At 42.4% G+C, this 13,825-nt stretch overlaps 1 protein-coding gene across 2 annotated transcripts; it reads right to left on the reverse strand.

Moving 5' to 3' along the window:
• Positions 1-7,399: 7,399 nt before the first annotated feature.
• Positions 7,400-13,592, reverse strand: zbtb24 (zinc finger and BTB domain containing 24). 2 transcript variants are annotated; one of them, XM_030044424.1, is made up of 7 exons: positions 13,446-13,592; positions 11,714-12,620; positions 10,342-10,509; positions 9,737-9,820; positions 9,549-9,632; positions 9,324-9,405; positions 7,400-8,786 (listed from the first exon to the last, which is right to left on the reverse strand). In XM_030044424.1, the coding sequence occupies exons 2-7, from the start codon at positions 12,600-12,602 to the stop codon at positions 7,901-7,903; spliced, it is 2,193 nt and encodes a 730-aa protein (XP_029900284.1). In that variant the 5' UTR covers positions 12,603-12,620; positions 13,446-13,592; the 3' UTR covers positions 7,400-7,900. The 2 variants fall into 2 exon arrangements, with proteins under 2 accessions (XP_029900284.1, XP_029900285.1); XM_030044425.1 differs by lacking the exon at positions 13,446-13,592 and adding an exon at positions 13,213-13,407.
• Between the last annotated feature and the right edge of the window lie 233 nt (positions 13,593-13,825).

Below are 13,825 nucleotides of genomic sequence, written 5' to 3' on the forward strand. Positions count from 1 at the left end.
AGATGATTTATCTCAGCTTCACAGCCTCCTGGAGAGCACCGAGTGTGACATGATCAGAGCGGTGCAGAGGAGGATCAACACCGAGCTGGCCCTGGTGCTTTCAGAGCGAAGCCGACAAGACACAGGCCTCCCCACAGGTACACAAATACTACACAGAATCTAACACATTTAAAAAAAAATGCTTCAAGGGACAGAATATAGTCACATGAAAACATCTTGTGCAATGCCAGATCTGTGGAAAAAAGACACAGTGAAGCACAGTCTGTCCCCTGAGCGACCGCAGATTGTGGAGAAGTTCGTTCAGCAGCTGATGGACGGAACTGAGGAGGCACAGGGACAGGTAGGAAAAAGTTGAGTCTATGGGCCAGGTTATGCATTGTAATTTTAATTAGTCTTTCAGCAAATATTTGGTAAATATCGATGGGTAACATCATGATTTTACAACATCGCATATCTTAAGGACAAAAAATGTAGCGACACTTCAGTGCATTACCTAAAAAAATATTGTATTCAGATTACAGATACCTGTGAAATATTAGAGGATTACTTTTGCAGAGGCTCTTAATATGAAAGTGTGTGTGACTTCTGTTTCTCATGTTTTACGATTCAAGATGGGACAGGCAGCATCAGTTTTTTTTTTTTTTTATAAATAATAAGCCTGTCGTTGTGCTTTTATTCAAATTCTGTATTGTACACACTGAGTGAAAATAGTCGTGCCATGTCTCCTGCAGCTGAAGGTCTCCGAGGCTCATCTACAGGACTGTCTCGCTGACCTCGGCTGCTCTGTGATGGAGCGAGAGCGCCGCGGCTTTCTGCTCCACTCACAGTTTTATGAGCAAATCCTGCAGCAGGAGACTCAGCTCCTGTACCACAAAGAGCAGGTACTGGCTGCATTTCCAATCTATCACTGTGTTTCATCAGCCTGAAGCATTATACAACACCAGGCAAGGTTTTTATTGTTAAAATACAACGCTGCTGCAGTTCTCTCTGACTGAAAACCAGCACATTTGTCCTTTTTGTCCAAAATTTTTTATGCAAATGTTGCGGATTATTACTTAAATTTATGCTCTGTATTTTTTAATCTTTCAGGATTTAAAGAATCTTGAGGACTCTCAGTTTCAGACAAGCAATCCTCACAAAGAGGTAGGGAAAAACAGAAATACTACAACTACTATTACTACTGCTAATAATTCTGATAATGATGATTATAATAATTGTAATCATTGTTATTGTTTTTTAAATTTAGCTGAGGTGTTTTTCTTGAGATAATTTTGAGCAGAGGAGGAATATAGTTTGTTTTCTATGTCATCATCAACACCCACTGTTATGTGCTTGTTATTTGGGTCCCATATTATAAAAAGTGTTTTTGCTTGTTGCTCCACAGGTGACAGTTTTGTGTCGTGGGCTCATGCTGGAGATCTCGGCCCTCCAGGCTCGAGTAACTCACCTGGAAGAGGAGAAGAACAATCTAGAAAAACAACTCGGTCTCAGATTCAAAGAACGTTATGAGCCTTTGGTCTGCCAGCTCTTCTCCACATGTATCCAGCTCAAGGTGTGTGATGCAAATGAAGCGTCCGATTACAACAAAGCTTTGCTACGTGAGATTCATCAGTTTTTCTGTTAAAAAAAAAGTATTCATAATGCTAATAACATCCCGTAATATGCTTTTATTTTATTTCCAGTAATCATTTTATGAATAAGCAACACTTTTATCAACTTCCAGATCACTTTGGAATGAATAAATAACACTTTTTTATTCAGATAAAAGTTATTACAAATATCAAAATCGTGACTTATGATGTTTTCTGCATCCATAAAGTGAATATATTTGAAATGCTTATAATTTTTCCAATCAATGTTTGCTTGTCCTCATAAGCACATTTTTCCTGTTATTTATTATATATTACATATTAATATATTTGTAATTTTTTCATTTTTGACCCTATATATTCTATATGGCTCCTATTGCTACAACATTTGTACTATTAACCCTCTGTAATCTTTAATCCACACTTTTTTCATACTTTCATTCATGTATTCTTACTTTATATACTCTATTGTTGAAACTCTTGGTTGCAACGGTTGCAAAAGTTACATCACCAATCTGGTTGTTCTGTTTTTAGTCATTTTCTACTTCTCTTCACTGTATTATATTGTAATATTTGCAGCTGCAGTGGCCCAGTTTCCCCACAGGGATGATCAAAGCTTAATTTTCTTACCCACTCCTTCAGATTTAAGGATGTCTGTGTTTGTCCTTGTATGTTTGTATCTCAGGCCAGGCTTGATGAGTACCGCCGGCAAATGGAGCAAGATGTGAGCGTGATGGTGAACAAAATACGGGGGGAAGCGGTGGACAAAATTATCACGCTCAAGAAGAAGTATGGCTCCACCAACGACAACGATGGGCTCGCTCTCACACAGCTGAAAGTACGGTAACACATCAGTGCAAGAGCCTGTGCCACAAAAGCAGCAAATTGTCTTACATGAACTGAATGTTTGCATATTTATGTGATCAGAGATTCTCATGAACCTTGTGTCCTTGGAAATACCTGTACATTTTCAAAAATATATGGGTGTCAATGTGAAAGTGTGCATACATTTATCTCACATGCAAACTTGTTGCAGATACCTGTGTCATCTAACATGAGGATTATATTCCTGACTTGCACTCCTGTGTTTTATACCAATTTTATCTGTGTTTTTTAGAAGGAAGAAGTGTTTGAGCTGAACATGGAGAACAGTCAGCTGACTGGCCTGCTCTGCAAAATGAAGGCTCTGGGCCGCTGGAGGCAGGTGGTCGACCAGGGAAAACTTCACAGTCAACTTCTCCAGAGTCAGCAGGTTGGGAGAACTGCAGACTGGCATTTCAAACCCAGCAGGAAGGAAATATAAATATGTGACGTCTTTGTTTCTGTGCCCTGTGATCATTACTTTGTTTTGTCCAGAGAGAGATCGCCTGTCGTACGCAGGCCCTCGCAGTGCAGATGGTGTCGGAGGAGAAAGTGGTTTTACTCCAGGAGGAGCTGGATGCCACAAAGCAGGCCTTGGCTCGATGTCAGGCGGAGTGCAGCAGCACCAAGAGGCTGCTCAGCAGAAAGGTAATGTCATTATCACTTGACTGCTGTCGCACATGACAGCTGCTCATGCATTTGCACATATGAATATAAAATTCAAACCCAACACATTTATGTTTCTTAGATACTGATGGTGTGCACAGCCAGTACTTAGAACTGGAAGGAGTCAACAGAAAGCTCCCTTATTTGCAAGTTGAATTCTGCTTCATCTGAAATTGAAGCCATCATATCAGGATGTCATCAATGTGAAACAAACCAGGATTTTACCTGTAAAATGATTATGGATCACAGGGTAATGTGTATTGTGCACTAATTCTTGTAGATCTGATCTTTGTTCAAACTAATAGCTAATGGCTTTTCCCCAGAAATCTATAGTTTATTAATGTCTGTAACTTCTACTTACTCACTGTACTACTTTTAGCTCCTGTGGAACAAGAGCTTTGTGTATCCAGCGGATTTAAATTTGCACTTTGCAAGATGTTTATGTAAAAATACACTCATCTTATCAGCTCAAAGTTCAAAATCCACAGTGGGGCTGCAATAGAGAAGAGTGTTGCGTCCCATCCCATCCCATTCAGCCTCTTGGTCCAAATGAAAGTGTGTTTAGGCAGGCATGCAATCTCTCATTACAACTGCACAATGAGTACTAAATCAGAGTCTAATCCAAAAGATGGTGATTTATTGGGAGCTTATCATATTACTTAAGTTGCACTGAGGTTAGGACTGCCTACCTTAAAAGCAGAGCATGTTCTGTATCACTGCGCAGGACACAAATTAGCACCATCCTCTGCCAAGTGGAGCTGCAGCTGGTAATTACTCAGGACTGCTGCAGGCTTCAGAGTGCAGGACTGAAATGTTGGCATCTACGCTGATCTCAAGTCCCAGATGGCAGTGGGACTTTAGCACAGTGTAAAAGGGGGCACTTGGACACTAAAGTTCCCACACATTTCCAACACTTATCTCTCACAGCCATTAGGAGCTGCCAGCGTGTGAGGTTGCCAAGTGCACCTTTAATTCATGTACTAATTATCCATTAATGCTTTCAAAGACAGAGGAGCTCCAGGTGGCCAGGCATCAGTCTGCGCAGGAGGCCCGGAGCAGGCAGGAGCTGGACCGATACCGAGTGCAGAGCCTGGAACAAATGAGGGCCGACATGGAGGACAGAGAGCAGCAGCTCCGGGCTCTCAGCGAGCAGCTGGACAGAAGCAGCAGGCAGAGCCAGCTTCAGAGGCAACGCAGTGCCAAAGAGATTCGACAGGTTAATAAAGTATCTCATTAGACTGATGTGTAATACACAAAGAGCTGAAGGCCACAGACTGGACATAACAGCCTATTGCTGTACTACACAAAAACAGAGGTCTTCTTCCTAATTGATTGTTATGTATTTGAAAATATACGGTGGGATTTTAGCAGGTTTGAAGAACCTTATGACTGTGAAACTGAATCAAAACGTAAATGAAAAGAAGAGGAGCGCTTCTGTTTGGTTTTAGGATGCCAAGGAGTGAAGGTGCTCTTTGGTTTGAGGTTGTTTCTCATGAAAACACTGACTGAACGCACTCATCAGGCAAAAAAAAAAAAAAAAAAAAAAAAGTTTTAAAATATTTATGTCACACCAATCACAAGAGAAAGTCATGGAGTAGCTGCTTCTCCATGAAGAACAACATTTTTTGCCTGAAAAGTGCCTGAAAAATAACTCACTTCAATTCAGCAAATATAAACTAAACTTTCATTTCAAGTGAGTAACTTGCATTTGCATTTTTTTCAATGACAGCAGCAATATGCTTGATCATTTTTTATTGATATGAAAAACTACTGTAGCACCAGGGTTCATATGATCATAAAAAATGTGGTCAGTAAATTTTAAAATGTACTTTTCCCAGATGCTCGAAAGGCTGCACATAAACAGTGTCAGCTCTATTAACTATCTATATTTCTGGTCAAACCAATCAAGTGTGGTTTTGTGTATGGAGTAGTTGTGGAAAATGATTGAAAACTGCTGGTAAAAAAAGTGAATGAACCCTGTTAACCTTTACTATGTGGATGCAGGTGAGGAGCCAGCTACATCAGGAGAGCTGCATCAAACAAGAGGCTTTCCAGCAGGTGGACAGGCTGCAGATCCAGGTGAACGACATTGAGGCAGCGCTCTCCAGGTGCGCCTCTACCACAGGTGACACATGCCTTAAATGTTTTTCTTTGCATATCCAGGAAGCACACATACAAGTTTACGAACCTGGTCAAAGCACAGGGCAGATTAGCAGGTAAGGGTTTGGTCCTGTAAGGACTGTGTTTCTGTGACCACCAGGCCCCCCGTCCCAGGAGGTGTTTTCCATTTGCTTGAAATGATCCCACTCACCATTTCACTCATGATTCCCTTATTTCTCTTCTTTCTCTTTTCCATCACAGGACAAAGCAGGACTTATTACCCTGCATCTCTCAGCAGATTGAGTGCTCGAAGTACCTCAGCAGGTACAGTGCACGCCACAGAATCCTAATTTCACCTTCTTCATCTCATAAAATGTGCAGGGATAACCTGGGCAAAATCACATTTTGGCAAGCCGGGCTCTTTATTTGACTTATCTCCAGAGTAATACCTTGATTCGTACCTGCACATGTACCTCAGGAGTAAAATCAAGTGCATCAGCTTGTTCGGACGCTTGAAACCTTTTTTTGATTACATTTCAAATTCCATTAGAGATTGTATTTTTGCCTGACAGAGTGGAACAGCAAAGCACAGTGTCTCTTCTCCGTTCTATTTCTGTGTCAGCTGCGCTCAGGGCCAGTCAGCAGTCCGCTCTCCAGCTTGGCAGCCGTAAGAGAGACGCAGCTCTTGAGGACTTTGCTAAAGAACCGAGCCACCAGAAGGCAGACGCCGCCTGGAGCCAATCTAACAGCAAGCTGGACAGACCCAAAGCAGTGAGTACACAGAGAGGCGCAGCTGAGTGTCCTGAATGGTACCTGGTGTAGTCTGTGACCACTAGTGGCGCTGTAGTGCACACTAGTAAAACATAGTCCCTGTTTTGTTTACTTACAAACTAGCCAGGTGGCAACATTTAACTCACACTGATATTAACTATTCACCATTCAAATTATTATAAAACAAGCTTTTAAATGTCTTTTTAAATAGGAAATACAGTCAACATATTTTTCAGCTCTAAAGGTAGGCAAAGCTAAGTGCACTTACTAACAGAGCCGCATAGTGTACCTTAAAATAAGTCCAATGAGGAGTCAACTTTCACCCTAAAAATAATATCACAACATTTCATGGAGGGCAGCACTTGCTCACAGTGCAAAAGTAAGCGTCCAGTGGTGGTAGTGGACAGGACGCCCACCGCTCAGAGCGCCTGCTGTGTCAACATCAACCACAACTCCGTCCTGCAGCTTTCCTGCTCTGCTAGAAACTGAGAAATATGAGTGTGCCAGTTCTGAGGTCTTTGCCCTGGCTCCCACTGTGCCACAGAAGTGACTAGAAAATACTTTTGTTGGGTCTCTAAGCAGTTAATGACTTGTTATGGAAATGCATTTCTGACTTGATGACACCATATGAACCCCAGGAACACTTGGTTCATCTGCAACAGCTCTACTCACTATTCATACTAGTGCATGTCAATAGTGTGTGTGTGTGTGTATGTCATTGTTCGCTGTGCTTCTTTTGTAAACATGATTTTATGCCTAGCACTGTTTTATTCACTGCTGAATGTACTTCACCCTCTTTTTATCCAAAGCACATTGTGTGTAAGGCTTTCCAGCAAAGAAAATCACCACAGGGAGCGCACTGCCCATTTCCACCAAAACAAAAACCATTGTTTCATTAGATGCATACACCATATAAACACTGTCAATGAATAAGTGAAATAAGGTTGTTAATACACTTTGTGCAAGGGTCAAAACTGAGTTACTGGTTGACAGCATGACTGAGGAAAGCATGTTACAGTAGGCAGTCATGGCTGTAATTCCTCGTCTTTGTTACCGTTTCAGGATCCCTCTCGCCTGCGTGTCCTGACTGCTGAGACACGGCTACCCGATCTCTGAAGTGGACGCCCTTCAAATGTAATTACACAGTTAATTACCACGGGCGAGCAGGTTAGCTGCCTGTTTTGCATGCAGCAGGCACTGTGGTTGTTTTTGCAAACTGAGCTGAATGCCGGAGTGGAGTGCTGTCTTCCTCCCAGGCTGGGTTAGTTTTAGGAAGCGCTGCCTTCCAGGAAACCTTTCAGGCAAAAGTATCCTGGGCTAACTTTTGGTCGACTGTGCATGGTCCAATCCAGTATTCAGGGTTCAACATGCCACCACCATGAATTAAACCTGTGGGAGAGTTTTGTTCCCTCTCATTCAACAACAAAACCTTTTATTGTCAATACATTCACAGCCTTATAAAAGCTTATTTACAACTGTTATATTGTTAACAGAGATTTAATTCAAGTCACGTTTAACTTGTTGGCAATTCAATTAAAAAAAAAAAAAAAAAATCCTGTTGTGGAATCATTTGATTTGAGCGCATAAACCACAGTTGGATTCAACAGTCTGGTGCAGTACCTTTAGCTACGATTTAATGCCCATAAAATAAACACAACACACACTCATTGTATTCTTTTAGATCCCTGCAATATTAGGTCTTTTTAAGACGGATTTTATTCAAAGCATTTAATATTGATTCAAGCCGAGGTCAGTTCATTCCATTTGTTTCTTTTTGCAGATCAATGTGGTTGAATCGACTGAATTTATAATTGATGCACTGATGCGATTAATGAATCGTTACACCTCGAGCGTACACTGTAGCTGCATTATTGTTTGGGAAAACTCCAGTCAATCAGCAGGAAGCCTTAACCTCAGCTGTCCTGAGGGAGGCTGGTGGTGTACAGGTAGGAGACGGTTCCTGCCTGAATCTGGAACGTCTGGCCCTGGATGTGGTGGCTGGAGATCTGCTCACTGGTCTGGCTGATGGAGATGGGCTGGCTGCTCTGGCTGTTGATGTGAATGGCCTGGCTGTGCTGCTCCCTGCCCACCTGCCCCTGCGAGGGTCCCTGCTCCAGCTGCTGGAGGGGCTGGTGCATCACCTGCAGCTGCTCCACGGGCCTCTGCCCCATCTGAAGGGGCTGTGGAGGACCGTGGTGGGCCTGTAGGTGCTCCATAGCCTCTTTACTCAGGGTAATAACATGCATCTGCTCAGACTGGCCACTGTGGGTCATCTGGCCCTCCAGCACGCTGATAGTCTGAATCTGTGGGGTCTGGTCCACCACTCCACCCTGAGTGACCAGAGCCACGTTCTGCATGTGTCCCGTCGGCTGGGTTAACAACGTCAGTCTGGAGTGGGACGAATCTGCAGTCCCGCCCTCTGTGGTGATGATGCTGATCTCCTGTTCCTGTCCTGGGACAAAATTAATGTTGTCCACATCTCCCGTGACCACCAGCTGGATCTCCTGTTCGGAGCTGGGCGGCAGCTGGTACTGCTGGAGCTGCAGGATGTTGCGCACCTCCTCTGGCGCCGCAGCTCCCGACACTGCTGCTGCGTCTGACGAGGCCTCCGCAGTCGCAACTCTCTCCTTGTTGTGAGTCTTGGTGTGTGTTTTCAGATTGTCCAGACGGGTGAAGGAGAGGCTGCAGAAGGAGCAAGTGAAAGGTTTCTTCCCTGAGTGGGAGGCGACGTGTCGCCGTCTCGCACTGGGATCTGAGAAAGACTTGTTGCAGATGCTGCAGTCATATGGCTTGTCACCTCTGTGAAGGACAATTATGCTTTCATCACTGAATTATACAATCAGTGTTGATCAGTGAGCAGTTACACGACTGAATCAAATGAAGCAATTACAAGATGTAGCAATCTGAAAATGTCTGGGATTTTGGATATCATAATATTGTCATGGCATAAATGCTGTGTTTTCTAGGTTTTAAATGCTGCATTACAGTAAAGGGATGCACTTTTCTGCACTTAGACTGTTGTAGCTGTTATTATGCTATTATTCGCCTCTACCTGCTTGGTTATAATATTCACATTACTAATAACTGTTTATTAAAAATCTCATTCTATAAATATTTTGTGGAAGCACCAAAGGTCATCTCTATCAATACTGAGGTATTTGGTCAAAAATATTGTAATATTTGATTTTGTCCACATCGCTCTACCCTAGCTCATGTAGGACCAACCGGTGATGTTTAGACCAAAATAAAAATAAAAATGAGTATTTATTCTTTCAAGTATTTTATTGCCTATTGGACCTTTAATTTCATCACCCCAGGTCTAAGGTTTTCCCTCACCTGTGTATTCTGATGTGTGTCTGCAGCGTGCTCTTGGCTGTAAAACACTTTCCACAGATCTCACACGTGAAAGGCTTCTCACCTGTAAGAGTAAGATCATCATCATCATCATCATCATCATCATCACAAAAAAGTCTGTTTCCACATCCTGCAGTTTCACTGTAACGGTATTCGCTTCAACCCCTCACTTATCCACAGATCTGTTGAAGCTTGGTCTGTTTTTACCTGTGTGAGTCCTCAGGTGCTTTTTCAGCTGAGCCGTGTCCATAAACTTGTGATGACACAAGGCACATTCTGGCAGCGATTTTCCTTTAATTAAATAAAGAAAAACAGAGAACACAGATTATTCAGTCTATGCTGTGATTGCATTACAATTACACCTTTATTTTTTGGTGCAGTGGCATGATTCTTACCCGTGTGAACTCTGTAATGGCTTTTAAGTTGCCTTTTCTGACTGAAGGTTTTTCCACATTTATCACAGCTGAAGGATTTCTGTTCTGAAGGTGCAGATAAAAAAAAAAAAAAAAAAAAGCAAAATTCATGGTGTGATTTGAAATATTGCAGAGGAAAAACACAAAAACATTTGCGAAGTCATGATCATTTCTGTGGCTGAAATCTTGTCAACAGATGAAAAGGGATGCTTCTACTAAATACAAGACTGACTAATAAATGATTACTGGCTTTGATAATGGCTGGTGGAAATGATATTAAATTTGATATAGCTGCCGATACTTATCTAATTTTGGGACACGGCTGTTTCCCATCATAATACCTCCTCATTATCCCAAGTAATAAAATCCATATTCAACATATTAAGGGAGTTTGTTAGAATAGCTACAGGTAACTGTTCCAAATGTGCATACGTGCCATTAAGAGTACTTTATTGGTGGAATTGGTGGGAAAAAATTGTGAAAAGACAATATTGGCTATTAACATCAGCACACCAGTGTGTATCGAGCCCTGGTAAAGCATGTGGAGCTGCAGTGCACATGATGGACAGGGTTTCAGCAGCTGGTACCTTCATGCAGGTTCATGTGCTCCTGCAGGGAGTGCTTGGTGGACAGGGCTTTGGAGCAGACAGTGCAGACGAACGGCTTTTCTCCCGTGTGCATGCGCTGGTGAACGAGCAGAGTGTGCTTCTGGGTAAAACACTTCCCACAGACCGGGCACCGGAAAGGCTTCTCTCCTTTAGGGAAAATCAGGCAACACAATGAGTTGTGCTATCATAATAAATATGAGTCTGTTCAGCATTAAAAGAAGGTAAGGTTCTTGGATAGCAAAAGTTACTGTTGAGCCTCCTAGAGGTGTCATTCCCCAAATTCAAAGGAAACTAGAAGAAATATACACACGAATTAGTAGGTGCTCTGCTAGGGAAATCTAACATCTATGCTTCATGTCGTACTGGAGCACTGAAGCAAATTAAACACTTTCATGAATTCAAATAGCATAATTTTTGACTGAATACCTTGATATTGTCAATGTGACACTATTTTGCGACATACAATAAAACTTTGAAAATTAGTAATTAGTAAAAGTCATTACTAATCAAAAATTTGGATGTTATGAGCAGGTAAAGGCAAACCCTGTTCATTTTACACAGCTGGAATAAGTCAATAAGTGGGGCTGGGTGATAATTCAGTATTAGCATTTTGGAATCATATCGTACTGATGATAACAAGCAGCTTTTTAGTTTATTTTTTTTTATATAATTGAAAAACTGACACAATTAGGAATTAAATATTTTAAGGAATATTATTTGACATTTTTAGAGTTCTGTTTGACCTCACACCTGGCACTACCATTAAGTTAAAGTGGATGAACATTAATTTGATCGTTTAATATGTGATTTTGAACACAGGAGTCATATAGTGATATGCATTGACATTGGAAAAAAAAACCTTATGAATATGGTGATACAGATTTCACTCATATCTCACAATCTAATTGTACTGCAATAATATTATCAGTGTACTGTAATGCAGACTTTAGGACCAGGAAAAGACAAAGGCAACTTTTAAATGATTTCATTACAATAACCAAAATGCCAGACAATATCTAGCCTCATATCATGATGCTGACATTTTACGATTTATCACCCAGCCCAAACGGAGGCTGCACACTTATTAAGCCAAATAAAACTTGTATTTTTACAAGTACGCTGGCCAAGAATGTACACTACTTCAAGCATTTTAAACACTGACAACTAGCCTACATACAACCACACCTGGGAGTTTCCCTGCACAGCCAGTTTTCTTTCTACTCCAGATCAAGAATCTTGCTCAGGAGCATCTCAGCAATGGTTATTAAGAGAGTGTTTCTTGTGCACTTTCTCTCTCCAGATGATTTGCCATTTGAACTTTCCACCCTGTTTTCCTCACATGGCTGATTACCTGTATGAGTCCTTTGGTGTATCTTTAAAAACAGGTGGTTTTTAAACACTTTCCCACAGTCCTCGCATCGCGCCTCAGTGTTGGGGTATTTTCTCTTCCTGCCTCTCTTCCCTGGCTCTCTGCCTCCTGCTGTGTCGCTGCCCACCTTGTAGCCTTTAAATTTCAACGGTGGCCTGATTTTGCGTTTGCTCTGCCGGTGGTGGTGCACTCTTGGGTTGTAGTCTGCATCATCAGAGTCTTGCGGTTGCGCCTCAAGCAGATATTCATCTCCATCATCGCAGTCCACAGAGGAGTGATCTACAACCTCGGTGTCCTTTGAAACGTCCGCCGGGCCTCTTCTCGTCTCTTTGTTGGCTTCCTCAGTTGAAACCACCGGCACCGTTACAGGCCTGTCCACATTTTTCCTCGGCCGGCCTCGTTTGCGTTTTGACTTATGCAACACCTCGGCTTTGTCAGCGCTCACCTCCTCACCTCCGGCACATGCAGTGGAGCTCGTGGTGTTCAGTTCAGTGAGGGCCTTGACGAGGTCACTGACCTCTAGAAAGTGGGCCATGACCAGGAGCTGCTCGGTGGCGCTCTCCTCCACAGACACCTGGGCGCTGTAGATGAACTCCAGCACCGCACTAAAGGTCTTGGCTACCATGCCGTCCAGTCGGTAGGTGGACTGGCTGATTTGATCCTCTGCGGTTAACATGAGGGAGAAGTAGTCACTGCTTGCTGCCAGTAGAGCCTTGTGCGCCTTGAAGTGCATGTCCTCGACCACAAGCGTGATGTCACACAGGAGGTCCCTTTTCCTGAGCCTGTCAAATTTACTCAAGATGCTGTCCTTGTGTGACTCTGAGTGAAGGGCCATGAGCGACAGAGATGCGGCTGGCACCGGCGGAGGCATGGTCCCCAAAGCTTACTCCTGTAAAAACAAATCAGCAGTGCATAAAATCACAAAGTCTGGCCAAACAAGGTCAATCATCATCCAGTTGTTAAGCTGAACAAACATGGAAAAAAATTCCCCTATAATATCATAAGTGCTCCAGCCTTGACTGACTGTTTTTAAACTTTTTTTTTACCTTTTAAATTGCATTTTCTTTACTAGATTTTCTCTACTGCTATACTTAATTTAAATTTGCATACACACCCATGTCTCTAGCCTTTTTTTTATATGCCTTTTATGGCACTCTGTATTCTCTTTAATGTCTTGTGGCGTTTACATTACATTTTATGATTATTTTTGTGTTTATTTATATTTTAGGTTTTCTTCCTCTCATGTAAAGCACTCTGCATGACCATGGGATCTGAAAGATGCTAAACAAATAAACTTGCATTGCCTTGCTTTATATGAAAGGGATGAAAGGTGCCAGCGCACATAATGTCTGTGCAAATGTGCGTTGAAATTTTAACTATTATTTTTTTTCATAGTAAAATCCGTTGAGAAACAAACTAACTTAAAAGTAATGACGCTGTTAACTGAATTGATTTGACTTTATCTGTGAAGTAGAGTAAACCTGGGTTGTGATGGTTAGCAAGCAGCAGGCTACACCGTCTCAAACAACACATCTGCCGCTTGGTGGGTCTGACACAAGCAGGCCACGGTAAACTGAAATATCGAAACGTGCAAATGAAACAGTGCAGAAGATTAGTGACATTAAACTATAATTGTCCGGGAAGACGAATCCCCGCATCCCTCAGCGAACAAAACCGCGGTGGAATTCAAAATAGTGAGCTTTAAGGACCTTACCTTCGCTTCTAATCGGGGACGGGAAGCGTGATTGTGTCATCGCGAGAGTTGCGGTGAAATCCCAATCCTATTCTGAGAGGAGGATCGCGATTATTAGCCATAATATCGTAACTATCGGAGGGAGAATTACCACGAGCTACGACAATGTGCAACAATGGTATCTGCTCATATATATGCCGCAAAGTCCGCGTGGGATCAACCCTATTTTAAGAAATCCATGCGATGTGACGTAAGAGTACTACACTACCCACAATTCTAAGAGGTGACATCAACGTCTCTGATTGGTGGAGCTCGCTGTTACCATGGTCACTTTCATCGCGGCTGTGATTGTAGTCCTATAATCACTAGATCCGCAATATAACACATTATGCGCAACACGA

Source organism: Myripristis murdjan, chromosome 22 (assembly GCF_902150065.1).
Source record: "Myripristis murdjan chromosome 22, fMyrMur1.1, whole genome shotgun sequence".
Classification (NCBI taxonomy): Eukaryota; Metazoa; Chordata; class Actinopteri; order Holocentriformes; family Holocentridae; genus Myripristis; species Myripristis murdjan.

Coding starts and splice junctions, on each gene's coding strand:
- zbtb24 (XM_030044424.1), bottom strand. CDS start 12,602: ATGCCTCCGCCGGTGCCAGCCGCATCTCTGTCGCTCATGGCCCTTCAC. Junction 9,406..9,548: donor GCACCTGAGGACTCACACAG/GTAAAAACAGAC, acceptor TTACTCTTACAG/GTGAGAAGCCTTTCACGTGT. Junction 8,787..9,323: donor ACACACATCAGAATACACAG/GTGAGGGAAAAC, acceptor TGTCCTTCACAG/AGGTGACAAGCCATATGACT.